General features: G+C 41.5%; 1 protein-coding gene across 16 annotated transcripts in view; it reads right to left on the bottom strand.

Annotated features, from left to right (window-relative positions):
• Positions 1-16,443, bottom strand: part of PDE4DIP (phosphodiesterase 4D interacting protein) — a 206,059-nt gene that overhangs the window by 129,721 nt on the left and 59,895 nt on the right. For 14 of the 16 annotated variants that reach the window (XM_064488900.1, XM_031457924.2, XM_064488894.1 and 11 more), the window contains exon 4: positions 1,133-1,243. In XM_064488900.1, the coding sequence (XP_064344970.1) occupies positions 1,133-1,243 (111 nt within the window). Of the gene's footprint in view, positions 1-1,132; positions 1,244-1,929; positions 1,987-2,034; positions 2,106-16,443 lie in introns of those variants that run through there. The other 2 variants (XM_064488902.1, XM_031457934.2) reach the window with 2 other exon arrangements.

The following is a 16,443-nucleotide window of genomic DNA, read 5'->3' as shown; positions in this document are numbered from 1 at the left end:
AATACAAGTTAAAACATGGAAGTCTAGGAAAGACAGAAAATAGGGCTAAGTCCCTCAGATTTAGCTGTTCATCTTGGTTGAATTTAACAGTGGTTTGGGTCTCATAGCCGCCAGTTTTTCCTCTGATCCAAGGTATTACCTAGCTGCCTGCAGTGCCACCTAAGCTTCTCGACAGGACAGGGCACACACAGATACTCATAATAAGTGTATAGTCCTCTGGTGTAAACAGCTGGAGATTTAGAATCTCTGATGAAGTCAGAAGCCATCAGCTCCAGGTCACTCAGGCCACTTCAGGTCCTGTTGCCCAGACACTAAGAAAGCCAAGGAAACCAACAATGTGGTAACCAGTTAGGAAGCTTAATCTTTGTAACCCCACTGTCCTTTTACCAAGGTGCTGTCTCATCTCACCCTCAACTCAGCCAATCCTCTCCGTCTGCCTTCCCCACCTCACTCACCCATCAATCAAGACAGCCCTCCCTTCCAGGGAAGCCGCCATTCCCACTCCCACCCCACCCAAGGCGAGCCGCTGCTGTTTCTTCCATCAGTACCCTTTTCTTCATTCTAAGGTGAACTATCTCTAAAGATGAAAATGCCTAAGATTCTATCATAAAATCTCATCTGCATAATCATCTTCAAAAACAAATATGAATTTCTCAAGGAACAGAAGTGTCCTCAGACTCTGCCCTTTTCTCCGGAGCATCATTCCCTGCCCCAGTGAGCCGGACCTACAAGGGCCCTTCTGTAAGCAGAGGTGTGATTTGAAAACTACCTGCTCCAGTCACGTCCGGGGCTTGTTGAAAAATGCAGATTTCTAAGCTCCCCCTCCCTTACTAAATCAGACTCCTTGGGGGCGAGGCATGGAATCTGCCCTTTGCACCAGCTCCCAAGGTGACTGTTCTACACAGTTCCACTCCAGAGTTTGAGCTAATAGAATCCAGCTCCCTCTCTCTACAGAGTAGGAAAGCAGGAAAAACAGGCACAGAAGAGGGGAAATGGGCTTGTCCAAGGTCACCAGGCCTGGACCCCGCCTCCCTCGCTGACTGGCACAGCACAGCCCGCTCGGAACAGCGACGGAGCGACGGCGGGTCCCCCAGCAGCCCCGCCGGCCGGCGCCGCAGCCCCCAGCACTCACCCGCTTGTAGACGTCCTCCCGGCTGGCCTCATACTTCTGCTGCATGCGCTCCTCCAGGAAGTAGATGCGCAGCTTGAGGCTGAAGTTCTCCTTCTTCAGGTCATTGAGGTGCTGGGACAGAGTGCGATATCCATTAGACATGATGGGCAACCCATGGGGAGGAGCATGCCCAGTCGCCCCCTCACCCCAGGAACGTGGTGCCGCTGCACCCGGGCATGAAGCGAGCCGGCTGCCACGCTGCCCAGGCTACGGCGACATGGCCCTGACGGCGGGCGCTCTCTCCCGGACGAGGGACTGGGCTCACTGCTCTGGGTGCCGGAGCGCAGCGCACTTTCCTTTTTTACCTCCGGAGATATTTGCGGAATCCCTGACAGAGGAACATGCTGTGTGAACTCAGACACAAGTGGTGTAACCCGACTCCAGGCTAGGACTCGGCCTTCACCCTCCCTGAGCCTCCCAGGCCCAACTGTAGGCAGTTACCAGTTTCTTGGAAAAGAGAAGGGGGCTGACTCCCAGAAGTTTCCAGGAGATGGAGAATGGGAGTAATTCAAGGTGATGGCGGGGTTGCCAAAAAGAGAAGGAAATGACAGTGTCTGTGTGTGCATGTAAGCTCCTGGTGGCTGATTTACACAACAAAACCAAAGGAATCTGGCCAGAAGAGAGAAATAAGGTTGCTACAGAGAAAAGCATAGACAAAATGGTGCCCAGGTGTCAACTATCCCCTTTCTGTCAGGTGCAAATCTTTGAGCAACTAACCAGAGAGGGCTCTAATTTCCTTAGATGATCCAATAGCTCACCTCTAATCAGGTCCTTCCCAGTTTTTCTCCCTAGACCTTTCAAGCCCTGAGGCAGTTAAATAAATGACCTTTATTACCATGTCCCTTCCCTCCCCTCATACACACCAGCACCACCTCCAAAGAAAGAGCCAATCTTCTAGTTGGGTGGAATCTTCGCAAACTCTGTTTACCAGTTACACAAGCTCAAAGAGGCAAAGTCAAGGCTCCTCCCTCTCAGGAATGAGGAGAAAAAAGAGGGTGGGAGGTGAGGGAGGGAGGCGTCAGCCTGGAGCCCAGAGATTTCACCCAGTTACTAGTTCTTAACTCTGGCACCTGCCAAGTGGAGCCAGGCACTCATCACCAGATCCTGCTCGTGAAGCAATTTAAGATCCTTGAATGACAGCTGCAACATTAGCAGGAAGTATTATTTATACCACACCACACGGGACACTGAAGGTGACTGGGACACAACCCCACAGCACAGATACCAAACACAGGTCTCAGTTGCAGTAATACCAGGTTGAAAAAAAAATTCATATTAACATCCAATATAAAGGAAAGAAAGTTTATACTTAATTCAAGTACTCACTTCCTCCGCAACCTGCCAGCTCTTCACTCTTCTAATTCTTTCTTAATTCTTCATAACAATTCCAATAAACATTCCCTTTTGTACCCATGTTGGGCATGTGACATACAAAGATGAAGATAGTCTCAACCCTCCAAGAGCGAGGTGGCCATACAAATACAGGTGTGTGTGTTTTGCGCTATAGTCCTCCAGCCATGTTATTCAAACTGCTTACATTTTAAATTGCAACCTAGAATGTATGCACGTGCACGCACAGACACAAAACTGACGTACAAGTTCCACACAGTCATGTTAACCTATGCACAATGCACTCTGATACGTTCTGTTCCATTTCTCTTTCTGGGAGTGACCCACTCACTGAATTGATTTCATGACCCACTAATTAGTTTTGTCGTAAAGTCTGAAAAACACTGAATCTGTGGGAACCTAGAAGAGTGATTTAACTCTTACCGGGGTGGTGAGAGAAAGAAAGCGTCAACTAGGAGTTGCACTTGGCACTTTGCTTTGGAAGACAGAAAAGTTTTGAGTGAATAAAGTGGCCTCAGGAGGGCATTATTAGAACAGGGCATTCTCTCTAATAGGTTGGGATTATAAATAGGCAACACATCTCTTACCATATACTATTGGTAACATAAAGCAACGTATTCCTCATTTAAAAAAAAAATACACACTTAAAAGGCACTGAGCTGTTTTCCTTAAATCTGTGCTCTTAGAATGTATGTGCTGCCGAAGTGAGCACCTGTGCTCTTAGAATAAGTGAATGCCATCCAGGCTTAGTTAGAAACAGTGAGGGAGAGAAAAGTCTAAATTAGAACTGAAGAAGATCCTTTTCTGGTCCCAGCTCTGTTACTAAATAGCTGTATGACCTTGGGAGTGCACTTCTCCAGAGGCCTAACTGTCCTCATTTATAAAATGAAGTGGTTGGAAACTAGGTGATTTTTAAGGACCTTTCCAGGTCTAAGCTCCTAGAGGAATAACCTAGTTATTCTTACCTCCATTTTGCACAGGGGGAACCAGGTGCCAGATTCTAGCTTAGAGTTTAATCATGCTTTTGATGCCTACTTGGATTCTTTCATCATGTAAGATAACTTAATAGAAGTTTTATGGGAAGTGAAATGACATATGAATGCAGGTTTTCTCATCCAACCTAGATACTGCTTTCTCATCCAACCTAGGTATTTCAGCACATGAATGCCTGTTTCCTCTCATGCCCTATGATCCCTTCATCCCTGCCTCTCTGGCTTCTTCTCTGTTATTTGCTGGCTCTTTAAAGCGAGTGCTTAAGTGATGATTAGTCCTTAGCCTTCTGATTCTTTTCTCTTTATACTTTCTCTTTCAGAGTTTGTCCACTTTTAGGGCAATCACTTTTGCCTCCCAAACAATCCCCAAATCTCCAACTGAGTTCTCTTACACAAAACCTAGCCCTACGTGTCCATCTCTTTGCGAGACAGCTCAACTTGAATGTGCTGTTCTCACAACAAACCTCATAGCAAACTCTTTGGCTACAGTTATCTATCACGTCTTCCAGAATTCATCCAGTCATCTCTTCTCAGTATTATAGATTTTAAAAAAACAGCATTATTTTGAAAGCATTATTTTCAAACTCAATCTTATCCTGTCATCTCCCTTCCTTAAAACCCTTCACAGGCATCTCTTCAATCTTAGAATAAAAGAAAAACCCATCACACCTTCTCAAGACACCCCACCTTTTTTTTCCCCCAAGTTCTTTTTTCAAGTTTAAATTTCACCTAAAGCCTCCCCTGCCACACCAGACTGGAAAGACTTCTTCTTCTTTTGATCTCCTAAGGCAAGTATTAACATTTGGCAGATGTTCATCTTCTCCCTCGTGGTACTGCTTTTCTCTTGTCCTGCAGGGTTACGTACACCTTTTAGAGCTATTAACTCTTCATGTGTTTATATCGCTCCGACTAGTGTAAGCCACCCAAGGGCCAATAATTTCAAAGTCTATCTATAGTCCTTCAGCTCCCAAAGCAGCCAAGAAGACCTCTCCAGTCAACTCATCCCATTGTGCAGTTTATAGTCACCTCAGTCAGACTCGAGTGTTTTGAGGACAGGCAAGGCATATTTGGTGTCTTTGTATTCTCACTGCACAACGTTTAGGAAGCACTTCCTAAATATTTGTTGAATTAATGAGTAGATTAGTATTGCATGTATTTCATCTTTTGCTGACGTGATGTGTTAAATATGGGCTAGCTGGTATTACTCTCAATAACCTTCCAATAATATAGAAAGGTTTGTTTTAATAGTCCCAAAGAAGCCACATCTGCTAGAATGGCTACTATAGAAAAATGATGTTTTGTTCACTTAAATTTCCAAGTTTATATGCCCATTTTGACCTTTCTCCAAAACTCCAATCTGTATCTAACTTCCTAGTAGAAATCTCCTCTCAAACACAGATATCTCATACTTGTGGTATATTAGACTGAGTCCCTGATCTTTCCCAGGACGAATGCTCCTTCCCCATTGGACCCCACTTCACTTTGTAACCTCTCAATATTTTCAGTTGCTTGGGCCCAAACCTTTGAGTTATTCTTGGCCTTTCTTCTACACATCATTTCAACTGTCTATAAATCTTATTATTTCTACTTCCAACTCATATAGACTCTGTCTACCACCACTTCCACTGGAACCTCCGCCACTCAGGCCCAAGATACTGTGCTCTCTCCACTAAATTATTTGAAGAGCCACTTAACTGGTCTCCTGCTCTCAACCTTGGTCCCCAGTAGTGGATTCTTAGCACAGCAGCCACAGTGAAACTTAACATATGTCAGATTACTCCTCTGCTGGAAACGCCCAATGGCTTCCCAACTAACTGAGGGAGAAAAGCTAAACTGTCCCATTAGCCCATAGCCCATAAGGCCCAAGGCCCAGCATAATCTGGAGCCTCTCCCTTTGCCCTCTCTTTTGTTATTTTTTCCTACTACTCCCCCCTACACTCTGCTCTAACCACGCTGTTTCTTTTTACTGTTTCTCAAAAATAGCAGCACCCCCTCCCAGGGCCTTTGAGCCTACTGACGTTCTGAATGCAGGCTCTTTCTTTAGTTATGTGCATGATTCTCTTCCTCACCTTCAAGTCTTTGATCACATGTCACTTCCTCAGTGAGGTGACTGCCCTGTATAAAACTGTAACTCACCCTATGCATTCCAAATCTCCCTTCATTGTTTTTTTTTTTAATCCCATAGCACTATATTCTAAAATATTATATTTACATATTCATTCTGTTTCTTGTCCATCTCTCCCCCACTAGCATGTGAACTCTACAAGAAAGTCACAGCGTTAGTCTGCTTTGTTCACTGCTGTATCAACAGTACCCAGATTGCTGCCCAGCATATAGTAGGTGCTCAATAAATACTTGTTGAATAAAAGAATGGATGAATAACTGACCTGCTGACTTTGACCTCAGTGGATTTAATTGCAATAGCTCTTGTAGGATGAAGAGCGTATCTGAAGGTAATTTTATAAGTAAAACAAATTACTCTAACAGGCTAATTTTAATACATAAATGCAGAATCTGAACTTTGTACAAAAGGGAGTATTATATGACAAATAACAATCAAAGGGCAGTATAAACTGCATAAATAGTAAAAAAACTAGAGGCATTAGGAAAGAGGCTACCAGAGAAGGTTCCACAGAGAACTGACATTTTAGCTCTCCCTTAAGGATGCATCAAGTTTGTACAGGCTTGGGGGAGAATACAAGGCAATGCAGAAGGTGCAGAGAGCCAGCTGTACTAAAACAAAGGGCACGCACTGTCCTGTAACAGGGGCACAGAGAGGATAGAAAGGGAAGAACCATTTTAGGAAGATCCTGCAAGTCAGGGTGAGAAGCCTGAGTTTGTTCCTTTAGGCAAACCCTGGCTCTCAGCTCAGACAAAAGGTGAGGAGAAAGGCAGTGAGGGAGGGCCAGGAATGGTCACTGGGAAGATTGTTCATTTGCTTATTGTTTATGTTTTGTTTTTCTTGTTTGTGTTTTGTAGCTTTAATAAACAAAAACGCACATACCTGGGCTGCACACTAGACCTGCTAAATCAGGGCCTCTCAGGGCTTGGGATGAGCTCAGCACTGCTCAGGAAATAAGCACTGCAGGTTCTTAAGCAAGGGGCCATGCTTCTATCTTTGTTCTTCCTTTCCTAACAGCACATCGAAATCTTTACTACTCTTCTCTCAAAACATTTTTTCCAAACATTAATGGCTACCCCCTGCTCTTTCCTTAATTTCTTCTTCCCGCCGCTTCTTAATGTATTAGTCCAGACTGGAAAGAAGACCTCAGTAAGAACTCAATCAATGCCAGCAATAGCAGGAGGATTACAGCCCAGCTGTTGTGTGTCACGCCCCATTAACATAACCAACTGTCAAGTCAGCCTTCAAAAAAGACTGCTTCACATTCGCTTAATCATATTCAGACCCCCCAGATAGTTCTTATAATGGAAATGCTTGAAAACATACTAATCTCTTACCAATCCCTCTTCTAAAAATAAAGTTCCCTGACACTAAAAATGATTAATCATCTTAATTGACACTTTTTTCCAAATATAATAAAACTTCTGCAACTTAAATTCCACTGTGATATCTGTGATAATTCATATTTTTACATTTTGTGAAAATAAAAATATTCTTAAATAATATAGTAAGCAGAGGAAAAGGAGAAGAGTGTTTTAAGTAACCTTTGACACTTAACTATCCACTTACAAATCGGCAGTCAATATTACCACTATTACACATATTTACCTAGGTGGGGTAGCACATATTTGTGCAAAAAGCAATAGCTTTTGGACCAGGGAGATTTCAGATCAAATCTCAGCTCTGCTATTTTCGAATTGTGTGACTTTAGGAAAAATACTTAATAGTAATTAACTACAGGAAAGGAGTCAGGAGATTGGGATCCAGGTAGACTATTAAGAGTGTTACAATTGTATCTCTAGTATGAACTACTGTTTTTCAATTTGAGGCAAATAGAGTGAAAATAGTATGTGTTAAAATTTAGATATTGGATATATGGACAAATGTTTTACTTGTTCTTTGTATATTCTTGTTGTCTATGAAATAGTTTATTATTTTAAAAGGAATAAAACTAGGAATTACAGGAAAGCAACTATTAAATAGATATAAGAATAAATTCTTGGGGGTAGAGTGTATAGCTCAGTGGTGGAGTGGGTGCTTGGCGTGCATGAGGTCCTGGGTTCAATCCCCAGTACCTCTATTGAGGGGAAAAAAAAAACCCGAATAGATTCTTTAGTAGAATCAGATGTAATGAATTTATTACCACACTCTATCCATACATCATACATCAAATATTTATTTAGCACTTATATTATGAGAGATAGGAAATTTTGACTGAAACTAAAGACTATTTGTCAGGGATATTATTTAAAATCTTCAGACATCAGCTAGGAGTTCTAGAGAATTTTCAGGGTCCATAGCCATCCTCAGAGTCTATGTTTGAAATATATTTTCCCCTAGAAACAATATTACCAAAGGCAGTACCAATGAGAGCTCTATCACTTTTTGAGGACTCTCAGAGCACCACTCCAGCTCTCTTATAGTAGACGCCTAAAAGGTAGCAGGAGTCTACCTGTTCAGATTGAGAGCTCTGGTTGCCTCGTGCAGGAAGAGGAAGTGGAGATTAGTGAGCATAAGGAACATGGTACTTCCAAGACAAATCAGCAACAATGACCGGGACCTAAGAATGATCTTCCGCAGACTTTGCTGTCATATTTTCAAAACAGCCCTTTGGGAAAGGCACACCCACGGCTGGAGAACACTTCCTGTCCTTTGGCACCCAGTGGAATCCAACAGGAACTCAACTTGGTTTGGATAGGAGGACAGGGGTAGACAGGAAGGGATGGGGCAGGGAGAAGGAGGAGGATCATTTGTTTCATGTATAAATATTTTATTGATAATACACCTATATGTCTGGGAGTCCCTATGCTTTTCTGATTAAAATCTAAGTTGAATACAAAAGTTTGATTACTGGCTGTTTTGAATTACTTAGACTTGTATTACAAAATTAAATAGAATAATGACACTATCTTCACAACAACAATCACTTGCACAGTAGTTGACAATGTATAAAGCACTTCTATATATGTATTATTTCATTTTATCTTCATTATGACACTGTGAAGTAAGCAGATTAGAAATCATTATCCCCATTTTACTCTCCAGGAAAGCGAGACATCAAGAGGTTAGCTGACTTGCTCATCTAGAAAGTGGAGCACAGACTACAGGTTCCAACAGTCTGACCTCTATTTCATACTCATCAGGATTTTAATTATGACACTAAATGACCCCTGTGAATCTAGGATTCCCTTGTGAATAATAAGGTATTTCTGCTGCCACCTCAGGTCCCTGCATCTTTTCAAAAGTATTCTTCCTTGTGACCTTAGAGGATCTGACCACTTGAACCTACATAAAACATGGTTTTCTCCATTGTCAAGATGAATAAACCAAAGCTAGTCCTCAAAAGATTAAACATAAGGTTATTATGTGACCAAATATGACCCAGCAACTCCACTCCTGGGTATACACCCAAGAGAAATGAAACATATGTCCACACACAGTCTTGTGTATGAATGTTCACAGAAGCATCATTCACAAGAGTCAAAAAGGAGAAACATCCCAAATATCCAAAAACAGAAGAATAAATATACAAAGTTTAGTATATCCGTACAATAGAGTATTACTCAGCTATAAAAAGGATAAAGTACTACAACATGGATGAACCTTGGAAACATTATATAACATGAAACAAGGCAGGCATAGAAAGTCATATATTGTATGATTCTATTTATATACAATTTTCAGACTAGGCAAATCCTAGAGAAAGCAGATGAGTGATTTCCACGGCCTGGGGGAAAAAGGAATGGGAAGTGACTACTAATGGGTATGATGGTTTTCTGGGTGTAATGAAAATGTCCTGGAACTAGAGAGTGGTAATTGTTGAACGAGTCACTGGAAATACTAAAACCATGGAACTGTATACTTTAAAAGGGTGAATTTCACAGTATGTAAATTACATTTTAATAATGCTGTTACTTTAAAAAGAAAAAAACCAAAGCTGTGAAATCAAGTCCAGTACTTTGCTTTTACAAAGGATTTTTTATAATAAAGTTTCAGTTCAAATTCAATTCAATTCAATTCAGTTAAAAGTAAATGGTTTAGAACTACTTCTAAATGTGTATTAATCCTACTCAGATTATGGGGCCCTAACATAAAAGGTTAGGTGAACTATCCTCTAAGTGGCTCTCAATGTTGAATACTTATGGATTACTGTGTTCTAGCAAAAGTGAGAATTTTGTTACAATCTTTAGATGAAACAGAAAGAAAATAAACGATCCACTCTATATTTTGTCACAGGAAAAGCATGCTCATTCAGCTGTCCTGAAGAATAGTTGTAACTTCTGCAGAACATTCTAACAAGGAAAATGTCAAAGTCAACCAACGTGGTCTTCCACTCATCAACCCTTTCACTGCCACACAGGGTTTCTGTCCAGTGTTCCAGAAGTCAGCTGTTGATGTCTGCCTCAGAAAGTAGACTGAGAATTCTACAAACATCTGGCCTTTTTTCTTTTGGGTTGCACAACAAACAAACCTTTCTTTTGAAACTGTTTCTGAAGATTCAACATAATGTGGGGAGTTTCAGAATCTTTTAAATGATAAAATATTTAATAATATCATTCCATTTTCTCCCTTAAATGCAGAAGCACACTGATACCCATCCTCTGAACAGCCTTTTCTTGAAATAACTGGCCTGATGACAAGACAGCTAACAACAGCACTATTACATCAGGCAGATAAATAAACCGTATGTTGGGTAGCGTCATCGTGTAGATAAAGGATAGGGGTTCCGACGATGTTCCTGCAGCCTCCCCCACCAAGATACACACCCACACCACCCCCGAGGCTGGAAAAACAGGGTGTCGTCATCATCACATTATAGCACAACGAACTATGTAAAACCAAACCAAAACAAGTAACAACTTCCCCAGCCACCAAAAATAACCGGCCCAGCCAGAAATAGCACCGTCAGAGGCAGTTCAATGAGCTCCATGGCTGAAATAACAATTGAGACACACCGATGCTGGGAGCTCCCAAGGACTCCTAGGCTTGAAGATTCTCCTTCAGTTTGGCTCGACCAACACCAGCAGGGCTTGATGGTGTTTGTTCACAGCTGGTTCGATCCAGGAAGATTATGTGCTGAGCTTCCAGGACTCAGGAGGGGACATGTCGCTATATGGCCTCACCCATTTTTCTAGATTTTCAATTCTTTTTCCATCCTTCTCTGGGAAAGATGGAGATTTCAAAGGCACAATCAGGACTTTCTCTAGGCATAAGAGCTGAGTACACAGTGATACCACGAACAAGCATGACTGCAACAATAAGGCTTTGGCCATCAGTGGCGGCTGGACAGGGAGATACAACCAACTTGAACCCCAACAAAGCTCTAGTGCTCCAGTCGTGACAAAGAGCCTCTCACTTCTGAGCTCACTCTCTGCTGCCTCTAGAACTTTTCATGGGTAGCAGTGTCAGCCTGGAAAGTCATCCCTCTTCACCTCCCATTCAGCTCCAACCTAACTATCTCCAACTAGCCCTTAAGGACTTGGTTTAGATATTGCCTACTATTTATTTTTATTTACTTATTTTTATTGTTCTGCTGAATGGAGGCTCTGGGGATTGAACCCAGGACCTTGTGCATGCCAAGCACATGCTCTGCCACTGAGTTATATCTACCCCAGAAACATCTATTTACTTTTATTTGCTTATATTTTTGTAGATATTACCTACTAAAGGAAGCCTATCTGAAGTCTGGGTCAAGGGCCCCTCCTGAGTGCGCCCCAGCATTATGTATCTATTATTATTACCAAGATTATCTGTTTGACTGTTTAGTCAATTAGATTAGAGTTCCTTGAGAATAGGAAGGATCTCCTTAATTTTATTTCCAGAAATGAAAATCACTTTACTGGTTTTTGGGTTTTGTTGCTGTTCTTTTACTGATTATAAAGAGAACTTCATGTGCCTGCTCCAGTCATTCCCTTTCTCAATGGATGGCATCAATCACTAGTTGCCCAAGTAAGAAAGCTTGGTGTCATTCAACCAAAACACAATAAGAAAGAAAAAGGTATGCCTACTATGTACTAGGCTCTATGCCAATCACTGTATCTAGTAGTGAATGAGACAAACCCTGCCTCTGCTACCGTGGAGCTCAGATTCCAACAGAAAAGACAGACTTTGAATAAATAGTATCACTTATTAAAAGGAAAGCGTAAGGTACTCTAGACATTTACAACAGGTGACAACCTAGCCTGGGATGGAACCAGAGGGATGAACTGGTGGTAGGTCACACTCGGTTTCTTCTCTCTCACTGGTCATACATCCAGTCGGTTGCTTAGTCTTGTCACTTCTGTTTCTGAACTCTCTTCTTCTTTCATCTGTCCATTCATCTCACTCCTCTACTGTGAAGACCACCAACCTTTGCCCCGAATACTGCAACAGCCTCCTAGCCTCTCTGTCCACCTTGGACTTGGCTCCTCCAATCCAAGTACTCAGATTTGTTAAAAAAATTTTTTTCTGTAATTTAAACTTCTTTGTCCCTAATCAGAGCATATGCTCTCCGAGGATGGTAATTCGTATACATCTCTGCATGCTCCACAGCACTCGGAATCATTCCTTTTTACTCATAGTTCTTAAGAAAACAAGTGTTTGATTTGATGCCTATCTTTAGCAACGTTGCTTAGGAATGAAAACTGGGCTGAAGCTCTGCAGAATGACTATGTAGAAGAATCCCTCTGAAAAGTCATGTTTAACAAGAAGAAAATTCTGTGTTTGTGATTGTTGAATATTTAGGACTTCCTCCCTTCCCTTCTCATCTAAGAACTTTTTGAAAGTCTCAAGACACTAGTAAAGTCAGAACCAGTATGCTTGGGGCCCTGTGGTTTGAGAAGCAAAACACCATTTAAAAAAAAAAAAAAAGAAAGTGTGCTTCACCAGTAGCATTCATTTTCCAAGGCTGCAATTACAGAGACACACTCAAGAAACACTGAACTAACTGGACCGAAAGGCAGCACTGGCATGACCCAGATTCACTTAAACAGGAACCCCAGGCCATCGTAACTTAGATTGCCATAGAGGTAGAAAAGTCTCTTTTAAGACTTATCCTCCGCCCGAACTTTAAGACCCAAGTGGAGAAATTTGCAAGGATGGGTGGGGCCTCAACGGGCTGACTCACTGTGGTTGGATTCAGACTGCCAGGAAAAGCTAGTTTCAGACTATAATTAGGCAAACGTTGTAGCTGGTTTCATTGGTATTTTTCTGTTAAAGACAACATTGTTAGAAAATGTGTAAACAGGGGAGGGCAGTGGAGGCCTTCTCTAGACCTTAAGCCACAGACCTCCACCCCTCCAGGGCTTTTCTGTAGAGTTTGCTATTTTGATTCTCCGCCTAAAACCAACTGCACACATTTCACTAATGCAACCTCTCCTTCTCTGCATGGTCCTCGCATCTCCCCAAGAACCTTGGCTCTTGGAATTGCCTTGGCTCTGCCACTTTATATCTGCATAGCTTACATCAGGTTCTTTGAGTCTTGGTCACTTCACTCATATAATGAATGTAATAATAATTTCTATCTCAGAAGTTATAAAGATGAACTGAAAGATAGCTGAAGTAAAATATGCTAAGTGTGTAAAAAGTGCCTAGTGTATAATAAACACTCATTGTTATTAGTTATTATTATGATCTTAATAAGTCCTGTCAAATATTTCAAAAGATCTCTGCTTTATTCCCCTTATTTTACATTTATAATTTTATCATCACAGTTTAGGTGGGAAATTATCTCCCTTTAAACTCAAATTTAAATTATTGAAAATAAATGTACTTTTCTTGACTTCTCAGTTTCCTATTCTAACCAATAAATTAATACACCAGTACCCTCCTTAGAATCATTTTACTTACTGTGAATACATTCAGTGAATACTGAGTAGAGGCCAAGCAAAATACAAATACAGTGTAATGCTCAATCTTTGGTACTTTTCATCATGTTCAGTTTAGTTGGTGAACATCCACTGAGCACTAACTATGTACCGGCATTATGCTAGGTTCTAGAGATGAGAAAAGGATAAACAAGAGGTTTTCTGCCCTTGGACTGCTTAAATTCTGGTTTATATTTTGAAATTGGAGAGTGAGAAGAGGCATTCTAAAAAGAAAAAAACCCAAACAAACAAAAGGCACCTGAACTGAAATCTGAAGGATGAGTAGGCTGTAAGGTGAAGAATAGGAGAGAAAAGGATTTCTAGGCAGAGGGAACAGCTGGAACAAAGACTTAAAGAGTACAAATCATTTTGGATGGAGGGTATAGCTCAAGTGGTAGAGCACATGCTTAGCATGCACAACATCCTGCGTTCAATCCCTGGTACTGCTTGCAAAAATAAAATCTAATTACCCCCCCCCCCCAATAAAACCTAAAAATAAAGTCACCTACAAATGTAAAAAAAAAAAAAAGATAATTCAGTAAAAATAACTTAAAAAAGGGTACAAAACATCTCTGAATTGCAAGCAGTTGAGAATTAATAGAATAGAAAGCATGTGATGGAGAATACTAGGAGACAGAAGTGAATTTACAGTTTACCTAGGGAAGACAGAATTGTCCATCTAAATAGGAGAAGCTCCATGATTCCAGCCCGTATGAGCCAGCACTTTCATTATCACCAACCTAGGTCACACAAAGGATGAGTATTTTCAGGCTCATATTATGAAACATTGGGGAAATTCCTTTGTTACTCTTCGTGCCTTTATTTCCTCATTTGGGGTAGTAATCATGCTTTCTTCACAGCGTTACCATGAGCGTTAGGTGAGTTAATACTACACATACTTAGAGCACTACTCGACACACAGAAAGTCATCAGCATATGCTAGTTAGTATTATCCATGTGCTGCTCTAGTCTCACTCATCCCAGAGGTGCTGAAGGTGGAGTAGGTGCTGTGGTCAGTGAGAAAGCATATAGAAACGCATTTTTCTCAACACAAGACTATGGCCATTTGTATGTAAAAATCTTTCTGACCCAATATCCTGTCAGGATTTGTAGCCATGGATTTGCTTTCACTTGTTAATTGACCAATAAATGTATTTTCCATAATATGCCAGTGTTTACATTTTTAGTCTATTATCGCTTACTCTGGAATCAAGGCTCTTTTTCCTAGCATTTCTTATATCAGCAAACACTTCAGAAGCAATTGCGTTACTGCTCAATTACTTTTTACTGATTAAGTACCTTTATATTACTTCTTCCCTTGTTCTAAGTCTCCTTCCTTACCCACCTTGACTAAGTCTGTTCAGGCTGCTTTAAGAAAATACCACAGACTGGGTAGCTTATTAACAACTCAAGTTTATTTCTCACAGTTCTGGAGGCTGGAATGCAGGCTTTGTCCACCACCGAAGAATGAATTACTGCAGACTTAAGTTAAGAGAGTGAGAGGGAGTCAGAGACCAACTCCAACTCCCCCTGAGTCCCTCCGAAACTCTTGTATTTATTGAGAATAGTCAAACAAAGGATTAAGGTAAAACACGTCATAGGAACATGTAAGGGGCATGGTGTACATGCAGGTATGCAGGTCAGCAGTTTTGTGAAAAACAGAAACATTAGTGTTGTTGTTTTTTTTTTTTTTTTTTTTTTTTTTTTTTTTGCAGGGGAGGCAGGTTTGTCATTTACTTATCTTTAATTTTTTTTATCCTAATGGAGGTACTGGGGATTGAACCTGGGAACTTGTGCATGCTAAACATGCACTCTGCCACTGAGCTATATCCTTTCCCCAACACTAGTCTAAATCTGTATGTTTAGGGAGAAGTTTACAAAGTTTAGGGAGTATACAACCCGTAATGGAAACCAGGCAGGCACAAAGACCCCATAAAGATCAAGATCTAACTAGATAAGCGAAGAATGCCCTGCTGTTTTCAGCAAGGGCAAGAGGTAATGATTTTCCAAGAAGCAGAAGCAGCCAGCCCTATAGCTAACAACCTACACCTAAAATAAGCTAGGTGTGTCTTGCCATTTTCAGCAAGACAGTGAGCAGCAGTTTTCTGCACTGCAGCCCTACAACTTATTAACCCATGAGTGTGCTCCCACAAACTGAAAGTCCGAGATTGTGGTGCCAGCCTGGTCAGGTGACAGCTCTCTTCTGGGTTAAAGATTGCCCCTTGTGTTCTGTGTGGTGGAAGGGGCTAGGGATCCCTCTGGAGCCTCATTTATAAGGTGCTAATCTCATCCATGAGGGCTCCACCCTCAAGGCTTCAGCATCTCCCACAGGTTCCACCTCCTAATCATCACCTTTGAGTGTTAAGATCTCAACCTGTGGATCTTGAGGGAACACAAACATTCAGACCACATCATCCATCTAGCGCAGTCTCTCACTGGCTCTATTCATGGACATATCCTTCTTCCTTTTACCCAAATTTCCCCTCTGTCTGGAATATTATAATCTCCTTTTCTGACTAGTAAAATCTAACTCAGTTTTGGAGACCTCACTCAATGTGCAGCCCCCATGAGAGATGTCCTCTGGTAGGAGGCCCTTCTCTGTCCTTCAATTAAACATTCTCTCAAGATCTCGGAGTACACTGTCCTGATCTTTATGATAAGGACATCTTATACTGTAAGTAATTCAATGTCTGTATCTCCCATTAGGCTATAACTAAGGGCAGAAACAGCATCTTACTTAAAGCGATCGAGTGTTTGTTGCAGGGATAGGTGAAATAAGGATGGTACCTTGGTCTGAATGTGTCCCCCTCTCAATTCATATACTGAAATCCTAATCCCCAAAAATGGTGGTACTGTATTAGGAGGTGGGCCTTTGGGATTAGTGTCTTATACAAGAAGCTCCAGAGAGCTCCCTAACCCCTTCTGCCATGCGAGGACACAGCGAGAAGGCACAGCTATGAAGCA

Source organism: Camelus dromedarius, chromosome 9 (genome assembly GCF_036321535.1).
Source record: "Camelus dromedarius isolate mCamDro1 chromosome 9, mCamDro1.pat, whole genome shotgun sequence".
NCBI lineage: Eukaryota > Metazoa > Chordata > Mammalia > Artiodactyla > Camelidae > Camelus > Camelus dromedarius.
The sequence above is the reverse complement of the archived record's forward strand: the minus strand, read 5'-3'. Positions and strand labels throughout refer to the sequence as shown.